The following is a 23,192-nucleotide window of genomic DNA, read 5'->3' on the forward strand; positions in this document are numbered from 1 at the left end:
ACCTCTCAGATGGAGCCATGAATCCAAATTGCCAATTAAAAAGCAATTACAGGCAGCAGCGGGAGCAGACTCCTGCAGTCATTAAAGCAAAATGCCAACACACCAAGCCCTCCCTCCTTCACTGCCTTGCCTATCATCCCCCTCTGAAAGACAGACTCGTACCTCAGCCAGAGAGACACTAATCAACCCTTCTAAGACACAGAAAGCAGGACACACACATATGTATACACAGCAACAAACAACCTTTTCTTGGATGGATTTACAGGGGATCTAGAGAACAGACTGCTGCCTCTACATATAACTATTTCCTCTGAATTTATCCTCCCTCTATGAGGCTCTACTTTTGTCTTTACATTTCTATTTCTGCCTCTCTGTGTTTCATTGTCATTGTTCACCACACTTTATTTCAACACTGTGCCATTCCTGTTGTATGAAAAACACTGGCTGGTCAGGACAGGGCACACAGATATTTTAACCATGAGGAAATATGGCAAAAAAAAAAATGTAATAATAATAGTAGGTATAGCTGGAAAGGATGGAGAAAAGGATAAAAGGCAAAAGGGCAAGGTAGAAGTGCCAGGGGATTGCCCCATCTTCCCTAATGCATCCTTAGTTATTAGTGATTAGCAATAGGGACAAAGCCCCAGACAGTATCATCTTTGTTTAAGAGGGACATTTTGATGACGTGTATGTATGTGTTTGTCTTTTACAGCCCTGTGGCTCTTTGTGACCACAGAGTTATATGTGCTCGCTGAAGCGGCACCGCTGAAATAGGGGAGATGCTATGATGCCAGCTTTCGTGACGCATCCCTGCTGCTGTCCCCCATCAACCCCCAACCCCCCCGCATCACATCCACATCACCTCCCTTAACCTCCTCATTCTTTGGCTCGGTGGCCCCGAGCTGCTAGAGGCACCACAAACCCAGTGACCTTTTCAATTCTAGCTTGACCTCTTACACACACACACACACACACAACCACCACGTGCACAGCACACAAACACAGACATGCAAAATACACACAGGATTTGGTTACACTATATGGCTATGTGGAAAGGAGTGGAGGTTGCTTCTGCCCCTTTATTTCATCTTCTTTTAGAAACTTGTTATGCTTAAGGAATGGTAGAAATGGTGACATCATTGGGAGGGCTCCAATGATTCTCCAGCACCATCCTCCTCCTCCATTCATCTCTGGCTGACCCTTGAACTCTGCGAGGGTTGCTTTGTAAAAAGCTATAGCTACACAGGGTGAGGGTTGGGGGGGCTATCCAGGGGAGAGGACAATGGCCTGAGTGAATGCTCCCACACATCGCTGGCTGCCTGACCTTCTCACTCACCGTTCGATAACCCCCCTTCTTTCTGTCTCCGGGGAACCGTCAAAGTGTCTTGGAGAGTTTCCGCATGTTGCAGAGTGTTGTTCATAACTGTGCGCTTGGCCTCGACCATTAGCCCTGAGCTGAGATAAGAAGGCTTAAAGCAAGGCCATAATCCATAATCCACTCCTTATCAAAGCAAGCAGCTCTGCCTCGCTCCCCACTACGTAACAGAGAGTAGGTGACGGGATGATGAGGCAGAGGATGCACTTGACTGCTTGAGTGAAGAGGGTGAGGCTGGAGGTGGGGTTGTGGGGGTAAGGAGGGCTTAAGAATGGGAGGGGCTGGTCCAAGGGCAAGAAGGCCAAGTGGGAAGGGGGCTGGAGGGGCACAGATGTTAGCTGCCGTTGAGGCTGTCACCTCGATGTCCCAATGGCAGCTGCCATTGTTTAACGCATGGAGCCAAGAGGGGGGAGAACGGGGTGGTGGGGGAAGGTTTTGGGCAGACACTCATGGACCCGCCAGCTATGTCACATGTACATATGTCAAATACGTACTGCCATACTATGGGTTACAGGCCAGCTACAAAATCCATTAATCCCTCGAGAGCCTGTCTATGCGCATGTTTGTGCTAGCAGGCAAGCTGACGAATGTGAACATTTGAACGTTGGTGAACAGCCAGATAAGGGAAAGAAAGAAAATATAGAGAGAAAATACACTGAGACAATCAAAGACTTCAGAAATAGCAACCAAAACAAAAAAAAAGGGAAGTAACAGAAAGGTAGAGAGCAAGCTCAAGGTCAGTGTGAGGGGTGCTGGAACATAATTTCACCTGGCGTCCCTCGTTCCTCCAGAGGCCGTTGCTAGTCTTGGTTGGAGCAATGGTGACTACAGGTGGAGTGTTTGGCACGCTGTGACCTGCTGGGGGAACCAGGACAGGCCCTGGACCGAGGGGACCCCTCTTGGGTGTACTGACTGGAGAGCTGTGGTTGGTGGCCGGGGAGGACACTGGAGAGGATTCACTGCTGATGGAGGACGCAGCTGGAGAAAGACAGACATGAATGAAATGAGTACAGTGAAATAAAGAACATAAGAGCAAGGACGCCGATAGCCTGTGCTTTGCTCTACTAACAAAAGGCAAATGTAACAATAGTATGATCCTGTAGCTGCTTCACTTGGGACTAAAAAGGGCTTGCAACACTACAATAGCAACAAATAATACACATACAGGGCCAGATGGATGGCCCTAGGCCCCTATTATAAAGTGACAGTGATCAGGATGAGCAGCCCTGTGAGAGTCACACAGCCTTGATATGCAGGACACACACACCGCTTGAGAATGAAACAGCCACACTGAATGTATACTATACAGTCAGTGGTGCTTACAACCACACACAGATCCCCCCCTCCACCACTCACACACACACACACAGCAGGTGGTGAAATGCTGGCCCAATGAGCTTCTCTGCTGCGCTGTAGCTGTGCCACATTAACAAAGCCCTCCAGGGAAACCCTGTAGCGCAGGGTCACGGTCTGGTCATATGCCTCGCTTTCCTCACTTCTCGCTTTCTCTCCTTCTAGTTCCAAAGCTCTCATATGATATGCTCACATTCATATATCACTGCAATTTCATCTTTCCAACCATACATCTTTACCTCCCCCCATAAAAACTACTCCTTCGGTTTCTCTCAGATGTGTCCATTGTCTTTTCCCTTCTGTTTTTCCATTATTTTTTCCTTTACTCTCTATTGTGTTTTAACCTATTTGTTGTCTCTGCATCTCCTCTCATTCCCTCTCTTCTTCTCCTCCAAACCTCCACCTCCTCTCCTCTTGACAGCACAGTGTGCTGTATGTCTCCTCTGCTCAGAGCGAGCACAGCATTACACAGTCAAACTGGGTCATAACCCTCTCAATGGGACACACACTTCAGTGCTGCAGCAAGGACAGCAGTAGATGTGTGCTTGTGTGTGTGCGTGCGCAGGTAGTGTGCTTTTGTAGTTATACATGCTTACATGCAGCCAATTTTTTTTTTTTTAACAGTTGAAACCTCAGGTCAGTTTTAGGTCTACTTCCTCTCCAATTATCACCATCAGAACAAAAACCACAGATCTCTACCCTACCGCCATTTCTTCCATGCTTCGGGTTTCCGTGGCAACATAACCTAACAGACAATGTCAGCTTACAGTAGGTGCGGTCAGGATATTGACTGATTTTAAACACCTCATTCTGACTAATACCACTAAATAATGGAAAAAATCAATAATGGCAGCAAGGTGACGGTCTAGAGAAAATCTGAAAATCTATGTGAGTAGAAGTAGGAGCGGCAAGGTAGAGGTGGGGGGCAAGAAGAAGATGATGTGTGAGGATAAGACAGTGATGATACATGTGAGGTGAGACATGAAAATGGAAAACGATAGGAGATGTGGAGTGATTGGGAAAAAAAAAGCAGCAAGTGAGAGTGCAAAAGAGGTGCGAGGTGAGGCGAGAGATGGAGCTGAGAGGAAAGCAGAAAGATAAGGGGTGCAGATGGGTGAGTGGGTGGCGGGGACGGGGTGTTGGGGGGGTGGAGGGGGGGAGCATATCTTGTCTGCACAATGGCAATTAGTGGCCTAATCCTCCCCCCTCACCTCAGAGAGCCATTACTCTCCCCTGCAAGACTAGGCCAATCAATAGCAGCCCACTCAGCCTGGGGAATGGAGCTACACTTAATACAGCTCTAGTGTCACAGCCTATTCACTCAACACACACACACACACACACACACACACACACACACACACACACACACACACACACACACACACACACACACACACACAACACGCATGCACAAGACTGGGGGAACAAATAAGGCTAGAGTGAGGGAAGCGGTAGAGAGGAGGGGGAGATCACAGTGATTCTGAACTGCTAAGCAACAGACCTCTACTCCATCTATTTCTCTCACCCCCCCCCCCCCCTCTTCCCACCTCCTCCTCTTCCTCCTCCTCCGCCTCCTTTTCCATGTAGAGGCAGAGCAGACTGGAGAAGAGGCAGGGCAGACTAAATAATTAAGAGAGCAGGAAGAGAAGCAGGTGAGGGGAAGAGGGAAATAAAAGAGACAAGGGCCTTAGACCAACGGCTTCATTTTCTTTTTGCAGCTTTGCAGAATTTGTGTACACTTCTTGGCGTCCTTCCTCGACACATATACATACACACTAACAGCTATTATTCCTCTATCATTCCCTCCTTCTCCACTTTGACAACACTCCACGCAGCCACCACCTGCCCACCACCTCTTCACACACCCCAATTCCTTTTCCTTCTGTTCTTTAAACACAGTGCCTGCCAACCAGACATAGATCTGTCTCACAACTCACAACACATTTACAATATTCACAGCCAGTAAAGGCTCGGGGAGATGTCAGAGAGAGTGGTTAAATGTTTGCATGTATCCACATTTATGCATACATATAGCTGTTGGAACCACAGAAAGTCAGAGAAAGAAAAGTGTGCCCATAAGCCTCTTTCCTTCATCAAGCCTCCTTCTCTCCTCCAAGATTTTCTCCTGTCCATTTTCAACCCCCCTGCTCTAATTTCCACACCAATTCCCCTTTTTTTCCCCTCACTCACATTATAGTGCAATCTGATAGGAGAAAAATCATACATAACACATGTGATTGGCACCAAACGGGCGTCTTTTCTTCCATTTGCTCCTCCCCTTTCATCTATACAGAGTGAAGATGGCCACACATGCAGGCCCTTTAGGGAGCTGGAGAAGGCAAAGGAGGAGGAGGAGTGAAGCAGAAGCCTTCATCCCCAGAGTCTAAAATAGGCTCATCAGCTCTCAACCTGCACTTCATTAGCTGTACTGATTGTCACTTGCTCGGTGTGTAAGGGTGTGTGTGTGGTGCGTGTGTGGTGTGGTGATGGGGTCGTGGGGGTGGAGTGGGGGGGGTCAGAAAAAGAAAGAGGGACAGAAAAGGGGGAGAGATAGTGGGAAAGAGCAAGGAAAAGGGAGAGAGAAAGAAAGAGAGCGCTGTCTCAGTCCCAAGCTGTGTGTGATTAATGTGAAGCTCCTTTCTCTATCGCCTCCTCTATTACCAGTCCCGCTCTCCCAGACTGCCTCCACACTTGACCGCTCAAGCTGAGCCACACATGCGCACACACATACAAGAAGATACAACCAACAGCTCAACAAACAAACAAACCGAGCTGTGGCAGAGGCTGTGGCCGAGTGTCCCTTCTTAGACAGCAGCTTTTACTTCAGCCACTGACCCAATCAAAAAGCAAAAAGTCAGCTCTTCAGCAGGTTCTTGTATTCAATAGGGGAGTCCAGCAGCTATAGCAGTGAATCCCACTGGATGATTAAGCATTGATAGGAAGACAGCACAACCCAAAATGTTTTAGTGATGCCAAATGGCCCCTACCTCTGCCATCACCACCTCCACTACCACCGCCTCTGCCAAACAGCCGAGCATAGCCAGCCCCAGCCCTGCCAGGCAGAAGGTGCTCTCCTCCACCCCGCCAACACACCCACCCAACCCTACATGTCCTCCTCCACCCTCCTCCCTCCCAGCATGCATTACAACAACATCAGCACTTAATTAAACAGTCCATTTCACACCTGGTGTGCATAGCAGTGCCCAGCCAACCCTGCATCCATATGCCACCCCACCAGCATGCACTAGCACAAGCCTCAACACGTGCACTCTCTCTCACACACACACACACACACACACAATAACTACTGATGCACGCAAACACCGCACACACCTGCTACTACAGTCTTGGCCACGCACTGACAACACAACACAAAGCCTGTAATCTGCATCACTGAGTGGGGGGAGGGGAGAGGCACAGTGTGTGTTGCTGTGCCAGCGAGGGAAAGGCAGACGGTACAAGATGGCGGATGGAAATAAGAGGAGCAATCCTCTGTGCCTTCTGCTGACTGTACAAACTGTATATTATGCTTAAATGTTGCTTTGCTACTGAAGAGAGTCATGAGAGGTGTAATGTTGCTGTGTATGTAGAGAGAGGAGGGGGGGAAGCAAATGAGCTTGTTTGTGAGTGTTTCAGGGACAGTCACAGCCTGAAGGGTTTTGCCTTGAAGAACCACACACACACACACACACACACACATACAGAGCGCAGGGAGGCTGTGTGAGCTCCAGGCAGGCTCCAGATGGAGAGGTCAGAGACACACTGCCCTGCTGTCCCAGCATGCTCTGGGCTCCCAGAAACAAGGGGAGCCTCCGGCCACACACATATACACACACACACACACACACACATACAAACTCATACACATAGTCGTACAGATACACACAATCTGACAAACACCTCAGGTTTTCACAAATCTACTAATTACTTCTGATTCCTCTTTTTTCCAGCCAATTCATTCCATCTATCTTGTACACCTTCATTCTCTCTGCAGGCAGTGTACTACAGTTGGTATGAACCCAGTCATGAAATTCTGGTGGTGTGTATGTGTCTAAGAGAGTGTGAGTAGAAACAACTGAGAGGATTAAACCCAGATCTGCCTAATTAATCAGATATCAGCAGGCCTTCCTTTTTGAGGCAGTGTGTTATCTGTGTTTGTGTGTGTTGTGTGTTTGCACGCACGTGTCAGTGCCGTCGTGTGTGTTCATGCAAGTGTTCATGGGATAAGAGTGTGTCCTTTACGCTGCTCTGATACTCATTATCCATCACCTCCCCTCTTCAGCACAGCACTCAGTACACACAGCTATTCATTATACCCGCCACAGACAAGTGACGATGTATGTGTCTGTGTGTATGTGTGTGTATGTGTGAGTGTATGCGTATGGGTTTGTGGGTGTGTGTATAAACAGCGGCCGTGCTCAGGGTCTTAAATCAGTTCAGCAGCCGGTGGCAGTGATACTAGTACTCAAACCTAACTAATTCCTCCAAGCCCTGGGACACTGAGTCATGGCACCTCATATATACTCACCTAAAAGCATCAACCACAGGGTGAGAGAGAGAGGTTGAGTCAAAGCAGCTAATGAAAGGACAGCAGGCTGCAGCATGCTAAGCAATCACGAGGCTTACACAGTTACAAAGACAACTGTTTGCATGTGCGGGGGTGTTTGGGTGTGTGTGTGTTGCCTATAAATACAGGCTCTACAGACAGAGAGGTGGCTAGAGCACTGGGGGCTACATGCCTCTTTGCCCACCCCGGAGCCAGTGCTCCTAACACAGGCAGAGTCGCCCCTTATGCCTGATGGCTGACTCACCCACACATCACTGCCTACACCAGCCAGGCGGCACAGTCAGCAGGCCTCAAAAATAACAAAGGGACTTTTTTGTGCTTTTAATAAAAAGGTGGTAGAGCTTTATCAGACAGGATCTGGTGTCTGTTTGTATGACAAAGACAGACAGGAGCTCTCTGCCTTGCTAGATTGCAAATTAGAAATAGAGGAGCGCACACTCATTCTCACCTTGCAACACAATGAAAAATAAAAAAAGCAGAAGTATTAAAAAAAAAAAAAACAGGACTGAGAGAAGCCAACTGACAAAAAGGGGGATAAGCAAGAGTGATAAGAAGGAAAAAATTCTGTGAAAAAAGGTGAGTTCAGGACAAAATGAGAAGACAGGACTGGACTCTGGAATTGGATTTTTCTTTTGGAGAGAGACAGAACGAGAAAGTAATAGAGCTGGCATACAGGGTGGAGGGAGTGATGTGAGATGAAGGGGAGAAGGATTGAGAGGGAGGTGAGGAGAGGTTAGGGCTGAGCCCTCTCTCTCTGTGGGTAATAAATCATTTGCTGGGTTCTGGGTCCCAGGCTGCATTGAGCTGGGGAGCAAGGTGTCCAGGGACAGCTAGGAAGGAGGGGACCATCTGATTTAAGAGCCAGAGCAAGGGTGGACAGCTGGGGTAGCTGGGCCTCTCTCCTCTCTGGAGCCAAGGCATAGAGCCACACATGCAAATGCACACGCACGCAAACATGTATCCACACTCTTTAAACCCTCAATAAACTCCACAGTGAGAATCTTCCTATTGAGATTCTTATTTGTTATGTTATGTTTGTTTGTTACGTGTTGATAAGAGACACTTTGCATATGGGTTTGCTAAATACTTGCATGTGCATGTGCATTAGGGGCCAGACACCAGAAAGCCACACAGCCCTACCTGAGCAGCTTCACAAAGATATTTACATCCATCTTTATAGAAGCGTACAAAGTGATGGTTCAGAATCTCTGACATGAGGTCGTACAAGTTCATAACCACCTGATGCTTATTTTGAACTCATGCAACCATAGACTAGAGCTCTAAGAGATGGGTGTTAAGTTGCATGTTTCATGTGTGTCTGTAGACACTGACAAGGAGGAATGTATGGAACAGATTTAGCAAAGCAACATACACACATTGACAAGCACACCCAAGCGTATGTGCACTCACACAGAGCACATTAAGTGGGTCAGCTAGAGTGGCTCCTCTTCATCCCAGCATCTCCAGGGACACCGACTAATTCAATCCTGTGTGGGTATCACTCCATTGCTATTAGCAGTTCTGCACTCAGCTGCACATACTGATCATGGAACATACATGAATGCACACACACACACACACACACACCTCTATGACCATCCCCACACACAAAAAGGCCAACTATCTGAGGAGGTTCCATCGGGTTTACAGGTTGGAGTCAGGGGGGGCTGCATGTATCAATACATTTAGCTATCATGATGGTTTCCTATACAACTGGCCTCTAAGATTATGCTTTGATTGTTTAGATGCTTTCATTATGGTCCTACTCTCTGGAATACTCTATCACATGAGCTAAGACCTGCTATAACAGTGTCTTCTTTTAAAAGCGGAATAAAAACATCTTTTTCGCAAGCTTTTAGTTAGGTTTAAAGTATGTGGGTAATGACTAAAACTTGGATTTTTTAAACCTTATCATTATTATTATTATTCCATTTATTTATTTAATAATAGCCTAATAATTATACCTTCTTATCTTATTCCCTTTTTATTGTAATACCTTCTTTATCTGATGTTTCTATATATGTAATACCTTCTTATCTTAAATGTTCTTATATGTTTTTGTCATGTATGATCCCATTTGCCTGTTTTTTGCTTTTATCCTGAAGAACATTGAGTCTATGCCTGTCATATGAAATGTGTTTTATAACTAAACTTGACTTGACTTGATATTATCGCATTATCATTAATCTTTAACTTGTCAAATCATTTTAATACTGGTTAAAATAAATCTAAGCATGCAGAGTGAATACCGGTTTTCACAACTAGAATACATTTGTCTGTAATTTCACACTAGACAAACAGTGCAAACGGAAATATTGTTTCCATTTACTCCATTAATTATAAAACCAAACGCTGCCGCCCTGCAGACTGAAAACTTGACAGCAACTATTTCTTTACATCTTGCAACGTATGTCTGCACTATAGTGACCTCAACCAGGCTCATCAGATGTGTAATGTCAATGCAAAAAGTTGCCATCCTTCTCTATGTGGTGTTCAGTCCAAAACTGAATATGCCACTCTAAATATAATTTAGACCAGAAATAAAAAACTTGATGATGCATACTGTCAGATTTTTGTTAGTGTCTCCACTGCGCAGACAGTGGGGCTTTACCTCGAGGTTCTTCAGCTTGTTTTGCCAGTTTACGGAGGGCTGCAGCAAATCCGGAGTGAGCTGACTGGGTAGCCGGGCTTCCATTGGCTATGATGGAGCCGTTTAGAGGCGATGGGGTGAGGGGGCTGACCGTCGCCGTGGTACGGGTCGCCGTGGAGATCATTCCTAACGATGGTGACTTTGGCTCATGGTTCATGCCTACAAAAGGACAGAAGGGAAGATAATGGGAGCATTTTAATACCCAACACTGAATTCAGATGAAAGAATTTTGCAACGGACAGAAATTTTATGGGCAGTTCGGTCTATCGGTCATTACTACATCCTCAAGTCATAGGTCAGTCTCCAGAGAGAAGAGAGTCTTATTTTGAATGCACTTGAAGTCACTACGAACACCCTTGTAGCCGTACAAACAAATACACATATACTTGCGAGAAACATGGAAAAACCAATTCCAACAAATATGCGAAAAGAGTGACGACGCATAGTTGTTTCCTTAGACACAGAGAGACAGCACTGAGTGTAGTGCTGGGTATCTGTTTGTGACAGCTGGGGCGGATGGGAATTGGCGGTATGGGGGCAGAGGGGCTTTGCTTGTATGGCTTAGGGTCAGAGGTGAGAGGTTAGGAGGACAGGTCACCCTCCCTTACTCGAACAGCTCCAGTCTGGCTGTATTTCTGCCAAAGGTCTATGATCACCTAAACTGAACATGCTCCGACACTACCAGGGTGACATTATTTCTTAGAAATAATGTATGTTATGGTATACAGTACCACTCAAAAATTTGGGCACAACTTCCCACTCCCTTGACTGAGAAAGTGTGTCTAAACTTTTGACTGGTACTGTATGTTGTTACCATTTACACATCCAGTGCCTTCCCTGTTAAAATGGAACAAACCAGCAACTCACTTTCTCACAACTATCGCTTAAAAAAAAGTGCCCCATTCATACTGTGATTCATCTAATTAATGCTGTCAGGGGGTGCTACAAAGACTCCACTAAAATCGGGAAGGAAGAAGAATATAACAACTAAAATGTTATGTTTGAAAAACCATCATCAAAAGTTTCTCCATAGTAAAGAGAAAGTCTTCATCCAACAGCACAAGTAAAAATGGGTGATTTCTAGCCTCAGATTTATAAGAGCTCTCTGGTGGTTGGCGGGGGCGAGAGGGTGAAGAGGGTTCCTTTCCTTCCTGTGTGTGTGTGTGTGTGTGTGTGTGTGTGTGTGTGTGTGTGTGTGTGTGTGATGAAAGGTGACACCGTGTTGGCAGCCCCTCAGTCAGTGGAATCCCTAAATGCCAGAAAGGCGTGATAGCCCTATGTGCTCCAGCATAACACACACACACACACACACACACACACACACACACACACACACACACACACACACACACACACACACTCACTAAGGGTTGCTCAGAGGACAGTGTACGTTCATTAGTGTAGTTTGTGTATGGCAGAGTTATTAACCTTTACATCAAAACACACACACACACACACACACACAGGCCTGGTCAGAATACTCAAAGTTAACTTTCAAATAACACAAAAACTTCACAAAAACAAAGACACACTCTCTGAAATGAACCCTGCTTACTAACAGTATATCAATAGCACAATTAGATAAGTGGGAGTTATATCTGGGTTTACCCCAGAGGCTGAGAGGGCTATAAAAAGATCATGTTCCCTCCTGAGAAGAGAGCAGAGGCACAGCACCCCGTGTGTGTGTGTGTGTGTGTGTGTGTGTGTGTGTGTGTGTGTGTGTGTGTGTGTGTGTTCAAGGGGACACACACAGCAGCAAGTCAGACATGAGAGAGTGAATAACATTCCCAACACCTCTTGGGTTGTCCTGCCTGTAACCTCCCAGTTACCCAGTGCACTCTGAATGAACTCAGCACACAATTAATAATGGAATCAACAATGACTACTGTCTGAATAACACACACTGCACCATTGAGAGACTGGAAAACAAGCAAAACACACACACACACACACAGCTCAGTCCAGTAACGTTACTTTGTCAAAGTACTGCTCGTCCCTCCCTCTTCAGGGAAAGTCGTAAAAAGTCAGAGAAGGGAGTAGCGGAAATAAACAAGGAACTTTTTGCACCTACTAACATACTACAGAGACAGAGCACATTATTTAAAGACTCTGAAGCCTGTAGAGCAACCACACACACACAAAACCACACAGTGAAAGAAGAGACAGACAAGCACAAAGCTTGACAAATACACACAGAGTCACACATCCGGAGGTCTGGCAGTGGTTCATGACCCCCCCCCCCCTCATAGATAAAAAGCGTGGTCGTAGCTCCTTACTGCACAAAGGAGTGGAGCCGCCTGGATCCCCCATGGCTGCATCTTCACGTTGAGCCCAGCCCAGCACACACCGGCAGCCACCGACAGGACACACACCATCTTCCTGCTCCCCTCTCTCACTCTCCGTCTATCTATCTCCTCTCGCCCGTCCACCCTCTCTCCCTCCCTGCCTGCCTTCCTGTCTCTTGTGCTGCCGCTCACAAAGAGCGTTTAGAGCTTATCTAACAAAGCAACACACCACACACGCTGCCTATCTCTCCCCTCCTTGCTCTAGCTCTCTCTCTCTCTCTCTCTCTCTCTCTCTAAGTGAGAAAACAGAAATTCTTAGCCTAGCAGCTGCTGCGATGTCACATGACCTCATCCCCCCCCTCTTCCCTCCCTCCCTCCCTCCCTCCCGCCCGCCCCCCCGCCCGCCTCCCCTCCTCACACTCTCCCTCCCTCACTCCTCCTCCTCCTCTTCCCCTCTCAACCTATAATTCCTCAGCCATTTGTAGATAACAGACACAGGCATGCATGCCCTGCCAAGGCGAGCTGGAGGAGGGGGAGGGGAAAGGAGAGGAGAAGAGGAGAAGAGAGAAGGAGGAGGAGGAGGGGAGGGTGTTTAGCCGGTCACCACATCTGACCCCATTGCTGGAGAGAGACAGTGTGTATATATGTGTGCATGTATAGCTGCATGGGGGGTGTGGGGGGTAGGTTAAATATGTGAGACGCCCTTCCCTTCTTGAGACAGAAAAAGACAGACAGAAAGAAAAAGAAAGAGGGCATGTCCTGGCCTGTGTCAAGCCCTACAGCCTAAGAGACAACCTTTGTGTTAGAATATCTCCCTCGATTCAATTCGCTTTATTGGCATAATTGTTCTGACATAAGTGAAAATGCTCATCAAAACAAATCTCATGAAAGTGGAGAGAATGCAATCACATCCCAGACAGGCAAGCTAAGAAATTCATTTTCTCTAAATCACCCTTTACAAACAAGGACGTCATGCCAAAAATGTTGTTATCAAGGCTGAGTAGTAGTTGAGGGTGGAGGACTCAGGAAAAGGGTAAATGTGTGGGTTTGACTTCCCCTGTGCCTGTCCTGCTGTCAATGCAGGGGTGTGAATGAGTCGCTTCTTTAGTCATTTCCTCCTTCCGTCACTCACTACTTTTCTCAGAACAGTGAGGGAGCGAGTGTGCAAGAGAGAAAGATGACAGGGAGAGAGATTATTCTCTGGGGTAGAGCTACACGTTCGCTAGCATTGTGCCAAAGGCCACCTCTCAACAAAGCTCCTTTCTGTTCCTCAGGCTATGGTCTGGCTCTCTTGAGAAAACACAAGACTGCCACACTCTCTCGGTCTATGTCACTCTCTTCCTCCTCTTTCCTGTCTAGCTTCACGAAGATCACCCTGCTGGTTTTGGAGAAGAGCGTCTCTTTGCTGCCTGCGGTGATGTCGTCTTTACGAAGCTTGTGTGAAGAAACCGCAGTACCGGATCATATTCTGGTAGTGTAGGGGCTGAGGGGGTTGCAGGTGCAAACACAGCTTTCCCCAAAAATGATTCTTGTTCATTCTCTCTCTGCTGGTTTTCAGAAGTAGAGGTGTAGTTCACGGGGCTTCCCAGTGGCCTGAGGGTTTCAACGCTTTTTGCATGTCATCCCCGGTCTCGCTGCCCTAATTTGTCAGATCTCTACTATGCCCACTAATAAAGGCAACAACGTGAGAAAGCATCAGAATCCCATACTTACAGCTGCTACAGAATGAAGCATGGTCTACACTCATGTAGCCCCTACTTCAAGAATTACATGGTTCAACAGTTACTACTTCAAGGCACTGAAGATCAAAACATGCACAGTAGGATTAAGTGAAACTCAATGATAGTGTTAATGAAATGTGGGTGTACATGGTCTAACAAGACAGAGCTTTCTCCCTCTCTTTTTTTCTAAATGAGAAAAACACAAGCCATTAAAGTCTAGGCTCTCTTTTCCTTGTAAGTAATGATGAATAACATGGAACTCATGATGAGTAACGTCTTGTGAATTTCCAGATAAGTGAGCCTGCCTCCACCTCTTAACATCACTCAGTTACAACACACTTGCTGAGTATTATGGGCAATCTCCGGCCCTGTATACTTCAAACATCCAGCAGATGGCATTGTCTCCCAGTTAATCAGAGGGAGTCCTTGGTTAATGAAACAGCATATGTCACAGTCCTTTAATCCAGTGATACACAAAAGAATAATAGATTTTAACTGATATTGCTACGGACTACGAACAGGACAAAGGCCTCACCCATTAGCAAGATTCAGAGCCGTAATGCAAAGGTCTTAGGAGATATGAATAAATTAAATCTTTTTGGCACAGTAGCCAAAGTTTAACATTTTTGCTGACAACCGAAGGGTTAAAGGAATCTGTTACACACCAAGCTTCCTGATGAAATTAACCCTTTTATGCCGTTACGCCCTAAGGGAAAACAAAACAAAGCTCTGAAAAAAGGAATGTAGATTACAACAAACCACACACAAACATGATCCCTCCCATCCACACTAACACACACACACGCATACTGAGCAGATTGACTGCTAAATGGCATACAGTATTCACACAGTTTTAACACCCCACTGGGAGTAAAGCCGATCACTAACTCCCTTAGTCAAACAAACACAGTGACACACACACACACACACACACACACACACAGTTCCACCCTTTTGCTGGTTGGAATGCAGATTACTCTTTCTCCTTCTCTCCTTCTCTCTCCCTCTCTCTCTCTCCCTCTCTCTCTCTCTCACACACACACACATGCACGCGCACACACACACACACACACACACACACACAAACGCACACATATAAAGTAAATCCTCTTGGCTCCTGTGTGCCCCAGCCAGTCGGGAGATAATGCAGTGGCAGCTCTAGCGAGTGGTTAATCTTTAACCAGGAAGGGATTTGCCTATCAGCTCATTAAAACTAGCAGTGCACTGCTGCTGGCCCATCTATCGGATCCAGTCACCAACTTGTCTTGGCCAAGTTCAACGCAGCGTGGCCTGGAATGGTACTGCCTACAACCGTGTGTCCATACTTCACTGGTACAGCAGTTGCCCCTTTTCACCTGGCTCTGTATTGCACACTTTAGCCATTGTCCTGCAGAGCCACAACATGATGGTAACTGCCCTCAAATGAGCAATAAAAATGTAATTGCAATAAACTGATTGGCTCAACATATACGGTCAGAAAGGCGACGAAAGCACATTTTTTACAGTCTGGCTGCTCAGCTTTCAATACTTTTGTAGCTCCTGTGTAAGAATGACCATGTGGTTTGGTGTTTTGTTCCACTCCCACATTCCTGTTCTTACTTTCCTCTTAACAGATACCAATCACACTGCTTTCTGATCCTCTCCTCTTTTCCGTACTTGCTGAGTTGTATTTGCTAATGCAAAGCAAACATTCACTACTGCTAAACATTGAACTGTTTTCACCAGCAATCTGCTGGTAAGCTTTTACTGTGTAAGCTGCAACAGCAAATTCAGCTAAATTTGTCATTGTGATTAGCAACACACTGATAATTAAAATTGGTCTACACAAAGAGATATGGATATTTTTCAGTGCTTTCATGCCAGCAGATCAGTTTTAAATAAAGTTGAAGTAAAGTAAGGAAAATGGTTAGCTTGTTAACTGAAGAGCTGCAAGTGACATGCGTTTACTTCTGTTTGTGTGACCAGCAAGCCCCCAACACAGGATAAGCAACACATTTTAGCATGCCATTTCAAAGTAGATGAGTGGAAAACCACTGCTCAGATCATAGACTCTGGTCACAGTTGCTCATAGTACAGCACAGAGTAGGTATTCAGCTGTGGAGGCATCACTCATAGTGAAAGCAAACTTCAAATCGGAGGGCAGGTTCAACTATCCACTGTGCTGAAAACACCAAGAGTAAGTGGCTAAGCCAATGATACGGGAGGGATTTAGAGCTAGTTTGATGAGTACATGTCATCCTCAGCGGTTGACTGACTTGTTAGCTGGCTGAAGATGTGCTGACAGGAGGATGTAAGTATAGGAGAAGGGTATGTAAGAAGATCAGCATGAAGGAAATGTAAAAAAATAGGCTGCCTACAATACCAGTGAGGCAGCAATGTGGATGAAACAAACCAGCAAAACAGGATGTAATATGGGCATAGCAGCCATTACCGCAGTCATTACTGAGTGCTTCACCTTCACCCTGTACTGAGCTTTAAAGAATGACACCTATTATAACAGACCAAATAACAACAGGAAATGTAACTCTGTGAGTGACAAAACACCTGTCAGTTTATGAATAGCATTCATGTACTGGATCCAAGAGCAGCTTTTGAAGATGTGATAAAAGAACAAAAGGTGTTCTTCAGGTTGGATAGGCAGCCATACCAAAAAGTGAAGTGAAGGAAAGGTCAAACAAGAGAGCAGGGACCCAGCCTCAAGACACATGGTAAATGTTCATACATATATACCCGAATACCCCGGGCTTGGACATAAACTGTACAATTAGATGTATGTCATGGTCTCCATTTTACACACACACACACACACACACACACACACACACACACACACACACACACACACACACACACACACACAGTATCCAGGAGGCCAGCAGGATAAACCTGCTTTGGTAGTTCCAGGTTTGTTTGACTTCTGAGATGACAGAGCAATCTACCCTCAGGCCCTATAGAACGGATGTGTATGTGTTTGCACATGCACACACACCTGCAAGTGCACATCTGCACGCATGCGTGCCATCTCTTTCACTCCATACCAAAGAGAAAACCCTAATATCAGAGAAAACCTGAAACAGCAGCTTTATGGCCGCAGAGCTGCAGAATCAAAGGCGGCAATTCCACTGGAGAATGAGAGAGAGAAAAGAAGAAAGGAGGGGAAAAGAAAAGGGAGACAAAGAGACAGAGAGAAACAAGGAAGGGAGAGAGAGAGAGCGGGAAGTGAGAGAGCAAGAGATCAATCAAGAAGCCGAAAGAGAGAGACAGAGAGTATCGCCTGTGTCTGAGCTGTCATTATACAGCAGGCCTCCATTATGGAGCTACAGCAGAGAAAAGAGTACATCTCCCTCTGACCTAGCTCGCTCTCACTGTCTCAAACACACACACACACACACCTCTGTGCAAAGAGAGCAGTCTTCCTGTCTTTTACCTTATGTGGCTTTAAATGATATGGCTGTGTACGTGAGCGTGCATGTGTGCGCACACCTTATTATTCATCCCTCACCTCCTACTTCTCATCCTCTCCTCCACTCGCTCTGTGTTCACACCCCCCATTCCCAACCTGCCTCCCAGCAGCTTGCAACAAAAACACTGAGATTTCAAAAGACCAGCCGGCATCTCTTCCCTCTCTTCACCTTCTTCTCTTTTATTCTCCGGCGCGCGTGCACACACACCGCCACAGAGAAACAGGGTGTATCTTGAGGGTAGGCACGAGCCGAGATGATTTTCTCTCCTCCTCCTTGCATCCGAATCACCCACCCCAACAGCGCCATTTCCTCTGTCTGTTAATTACATAGCAGCTGTGGTAGGGGTTGCTGGGGATGTGTGTGTGTGTGTGTGTGTGCGTGTGTGTCATCTGGGGAGTGTGTGGCTGTGTTCTCTGAGACACCAGCGTGGGCGTATGACAGAACAGTCTGGTTACGCTTCACAACGCTGCTTAGAGAGAGCGAACACACACACGCCGAGAGACACACATACAGACAGTCACACAAACACACATAAGAGCCTTCTGTCTGTGTCTCTGCCTCTTTGTGGTCCATGCCCCGCGAGTCAAGCTGCTGTCTGTATGGCTGTGCCCTCTGTAGCCTCTCGCTGAGGGGGACACAGTCCTGCCTCTCCCTGCCCTGATGAGAGGGCCAGCTTCAGCCCCAGCCCAGCTGTTCGGCTGAGAGGAGGCAGGGAGTCAGCTCTGACTCACCATCCTCATCATCGTTGCCATCTCCAGGTCTTGTCGACTGCCTTTTAATCAACCTCACCTGCTACAGAGAGAGACAGGGAAAGATGGCAGAGTGGCATTTCCCAGCAAGGCAAGGAGATGTGACAGATGTTGCAGAGCTCACACAAATGAACTGAAAACACAAATGGAAAGCGATCGTGTACAAAAGAGGAGCTGCCACGGAGCTTGTTGTAGTTTCTGCACCTGTGATGCTCTTCGGTGTACCTCAAGCCACACAAACAGATTCATGCACACACACAAATACTCACACATACACAGACAGCCTGCATGTCCTACAGAAGTGGATAAATTGTATTGTAAGCTCTCAGTGCCTGAGGACAACACTGCATGTGTTATATTTCAGTTTTTTATCTTTTTTTCCCCAACTTTCTCCCTCCTTCTCTCTTCATCTCTCACTCTTTTTCCCTCCCTCCACAGACGAGCGCTGTTTTGCTGGCTCCCTTACGTACACTCATCACTTCATCCTCTGTTCAACCTCTCTCTCCCCTCTATTCTCTTTTTCTCTCTGTGATGTACTCTGCTGGGTTGTGTTTGCCTAATTAGCACTCCAAGTGCTCTGCATGGGCCCTGACTCCCAAGCGGCTCCACCACACACACGTACACACACAGACGCGTACACAGCACCCACTTGACTTTCCATAGCAGGGTCCGGTTGCTGAGAGTTGCCCTGTTGTAATCTTGTAATTGGTATAATTGGTGTGTGTTCCTGCTCGTACATGCGTGTGCATGTGTCTGAATGTGTTGATGTCTGACGAGTGAACCTCTTTTCCTCTAGGAGAGCAAAAAACCACCTACCGTCACCATGGCCACACATCTCAGTGAGAAGCCACAAAGACAAGGTTTCTATTGGCCAAGTTCACAGAGCTGAGACTCGCAGTGTCCTTCACTCTTTCATGTATTAGAGCAGTTATTTGTACAATAGGAACTCATCATAAAATGGATTTTATTTTAAAATAAGACAGGGTCAAACAGGCAGTTGGTCTTTTCATTCTCAGAGAAAGATTTCAATCAATTTAAGCATCGGTGTTGTTTGGTTATTAGTTAGACCGGCGGAATGTGGTCAATTGTGCAGAATCAGGCCCACGATAAATGCTCTGTGCTGACAAATGAATGAATGGGCCATTCTTTCAAAAGCAGAAATCCTCATGACTTCTCTAGTCTACACAGGAAATATCTATAAATCAAGAGTTCATTCAAAGATAAGAGATGTACAACTAACATAGGTTCCTTAAAACCTGGGCTTAAGAAAGGCTGGTATTCACATTCAACCACCCCCAATGAACAGCATAACAGAGAATTTCTAAGCACATGTATTCAGAATATTTATCCTTTTAGTGCTATGTAAAAGCCACCCAATTGCTTTCATTTGGAACATATATACATATATTTGTCTCTGAATTGATTTATGGTACATTTTGTCAGTAGGTGACAGTGCAAAGGGGAACCACATATGGTTGATGTGAAACTGAGATAAGAGACAACACATATGAAAGATGTGAAACAGATATAAACAGAAATCTAAAAAAGAACTGTGCCCAAAATGGATACCCTTTAGTTATGCAAATACCAGCCAGATAAAACAAGGCTAGCTGGCAACTAGATCTTCTGTAGGAGCACGTTTAACACAGCAACTGTGGCCTCCACCAACACAGGCATGCAGCTCTGTCCATGAGCTGATTAAAACACTTGGCCACAAAACCTACTTCAATTCTTCAGGCACATATCTGATCTTGCTCTCATACACAAGGAGGCATGCTAACAAACAAACACACACAATATGACAGTCAGCTGATATAGCAGATATCTTGGAGACAGAGAGAGAGAGAGAGAGACAGACAGAGAGAGAGAGAGGGAGAGAGAGGAATAGAGGATGCCAGAGAGGCAAAGAGACAGACACGTTGAAGAGAGATAGAAACAGACACAGATAGAGGGAAAAAGAGAGATGATGATGTGATAGCAAAAGAAAAGGCCTTTGTTGAAGAGTGGCCTGTAGCACAATGCTGGGTTATACTGTGAGAGTGTGACTGGAGAAAGCACAAAGACAAGACAGATAGACACAGACACATGCACGCACAGTACATGATACGTGCAGAAATACACACACACTAAAAAATGCTGAATGAAAGAGGCCCTATTTGGTGAGGGCAATAGTCAAGTATGGTCAGTATTGAGTGTGTGTATGATTCTCTTATCTACTGCTCTCATGTTGCCTGTGTTGTGTTTGTTTGGCCAGTGCTTATCAGGCCCTGGGGTATGACAACGACAGCAGCAAACATCAGCTACACAAACATACACACACACATAATCTAAAGGTATCTACAACAAGGTTTGGTCTGGTGAATGTAGCAAGACTGCCTCCTCTGAATGAGAATGTTTACTTTTTTTTCCACAACAGTTTCACTCCGACAATTTTATCCAAGCTGAAGATTGAGAATACAAACAAAGTTAACATTGTGGAAAAAATGCTGGCTATTACGTCACTTCTGAGCGCTTGTGCTATGTGCCGTCTAAATGAAGTCACACAGGAGACGGGAGAAGCATGTCTTCAATGCAGTTCATGGAATGGGTCTTGAAGCATGGGACACACCACCACAAAGAAAGAGCAGCGTGACTCTGCTTAAAGGGCCAGTGTGTAGTATTTAATGGCATCTAGCGGTGAGGTTGAAGATTGCAACAAACTAAATGCCCCTTCCCCCTCCCCTCTCCTTCCAAGCGTGTAGGAAAATCTACGGTGGCCGCGAAAAATGCGAAATACCCTCTAGAGGCAGTATTTGGTTTGTCCATTCTGGGCTACTGCAGAAACATGGCGGTTCAACATGGCGGGCTCCGTGGAAGAGGACCTGCTCCCTATGTAGATATAAAGGGCTCATTCTAAGGTATCGAAAATACAATGATTCTTATTTTCAGGTGACTATACACTAATTAAAACATACTTATGAATATTATATTCCATTTCTGCCAATATACAGAAAAAACAATAATAGTGGAAACACAATACAAAAGATGCAAACAAGCAAACAAGCTACTAAAAGTTGTTTAAATTTCTCTAAGAAGATTGTCTCCGAAAATGAATTTCAGCCATTCCTGACATAAATTTCCATCTTCTGGAAGGCTATAAAGACTTTTTAGCTGCTGAACAACCAGCAACAGCAGACTGCCAGTGTCCTGCTGTGCTCGTCATCCAGCTGAAATGACTACAGAAGTTACATATGCATTCAGCATTAACAGCACAGGAGGGCCCCCACCATCACCCTAATACACCCCAAAGCTCATTTCTCTTGTTTTTCACAATACCAGCCATTTAAGTAAAGTAAAACAAATGTTTAAAACGGCACTAATTTGCATACTAATAAACAGGTCAATTATCCTGTTCCTGAGAAGCAAAGGGGCAAATTAGGTGACTAGGTACTTGTTAACATCTGCTTGCCACACCCATACACACCCAAACTCACAAACACAGATAAAGATATGAGTAAACAAGAAAGAGAGAGAAGTAAGGATCTAAAGTACGTTCAAAAAAACGTCCTCCTTCCATGAACCACACTGATGAGCAGAATCTAGATGCAAGTCATGATCTGTCTCTGTTTTTAGTACTTATCTCTACATGTGATCTACACTACGGTATTGAGATTAGTTTTGTTTTTTTAGTTTTAAATCCTGTTATTATTAGGGTTTTAAGCCTTGTCACAAGACAGATACCCATTAAAGAAAGACTAGAGTCTACAAACTAGGGCCAAAATTATAAATTCATTTTAACTCTCTATGTGACAAGCAAATGAGCACCATGCTCTTAAAACCTTTGAAAGCATGTATCACCTCCCCCCCCTCTCTCTCTCTCTCTCTCTATCTCTCACTCTCTCTCTCTCACACACACACACACACACACACACACACACACACACACAATACCTAGTATGGAAAAATTAAGTACTGTTTAGTTGGGTGACAGAGGGGACAGAGAGACATGTGTGTCTCTAGCTTACAAAGCAGGTTAGGCTTGCTCTCACACGCAGAGGGCAAACACACACATACACACATTAAGTGATAAGCAGCTTTCTTAGTGAAATATGGAGCCAAAAGCAGTAAGCATTGGGGGAAAAAAATTATGAGCCACAGGAAATTTTTGATTCTCTAGTTCTCTACTTGACAACTTCCTCCATGCTGTTCTACCTGTGAATCCTCTGCCTGTCTATCCAGCCAACCTTCTGTCTGTCTTCCTTTCAGATAAATGTTTTATGGCTTGTTTGTTCAGCTGTCTTCACTGGTCATCACATTTACAGCTTACCTTTACTACCACTTTTTACACCCAGCAGGGGACTCTTAGACACACACAATCACTTACACTTATTCTCTCCATACCAAAAGGAAAAGCCTTTAAACGGGGACCAACACCACAAAATCTAACAGACATGCCTGGAGAGAAGCTGGGGGAAAAAAAAGAAGAGGAGAGACCAAGAGGGAGAAAGTGGGAGGCAAATAGAGAAGCTGACAGAAGAGGGAGAGAGAAGTAGCAGAAGAAAAAGAGACATGTTGGCTGAGGAAAACCTTCATTTCCTAAACATCCTACAGTGGTTTCTCTACCATCACACAGGCAGACCACACAGCAACCCTGCTCTGTCACACAAAGAGAGCGGTGTGTGCACCCACATTTTCATACCACCTCAGGACATTGTTGTAATGCTAGTCAAATCCAAGCCTCGCCCAGTCAAACACATCCCATTCTCTCTATTTGGGAACTATGTAAACCCATGCAAAGGCCTCTCTATAGTCTGTGCTATTCAAAGCTATCAATGTGGGCTGTTGATAAGGAAATGCAAAGTGGGTCACCTTTAACTCCAGGCTCCTTGTGTAAACAGTGCGGGGAGCTGCTTGGGACTCTCCTAATCACTCTCTAAACAGAGCCAGGTGCTGTTGCCACAGACAAACTGTCACCAACACTCTGCTCAACACAGCTGCCGTCTAGCCCCCAGACACTCACAGCACTGCAGGCTACCACAGCATGAC

The 23,192-nt window shown here is 45.7% G+C and overlaps 1 protein-coding gene across 1 annotated transcript in view; it reads right to left on the bottom strand.

The window, feature by feature from the left end:
- Positions 1 to 23,192, bottom strand: part of gse1b (Gse1 coiled-coil protein b) — a 171,671-nt gene that overhangs the window by 15,659 nt on the left and 132,820 nt on the right. The window contains exons 3-4 of the mRNA XM_067590956.1: positions 9,910 to 10,107; positions 2,145 to 2,353 (exon numbers count right to left, since the gene is read on the bottom strand). Of these exons, the coding sequence (XP_067447057.1) occupies positions 2,145 to 2,353; positions 9,910 to 10,107 (407 nt within the window). The remainder of the gene's footprint in view (positions 1 to 2,144; positions 2,354 to 9,909; positions 10,108 to 23,192) is intronic.

Source organism: Thunnus thynnus, chromosome 1, assembly GCF_963924715.1.
Source record: "Thunnus thynnus chromosome 1, fThuThy2.1, whole genome shotgun sequence".
Classification (NCBI taxonomy): Eukaryota; Metazoa; Chordata; class Actinopteri; order Scombriformes; family Scombridae; genus Thunnus; species Thunnus thynnus.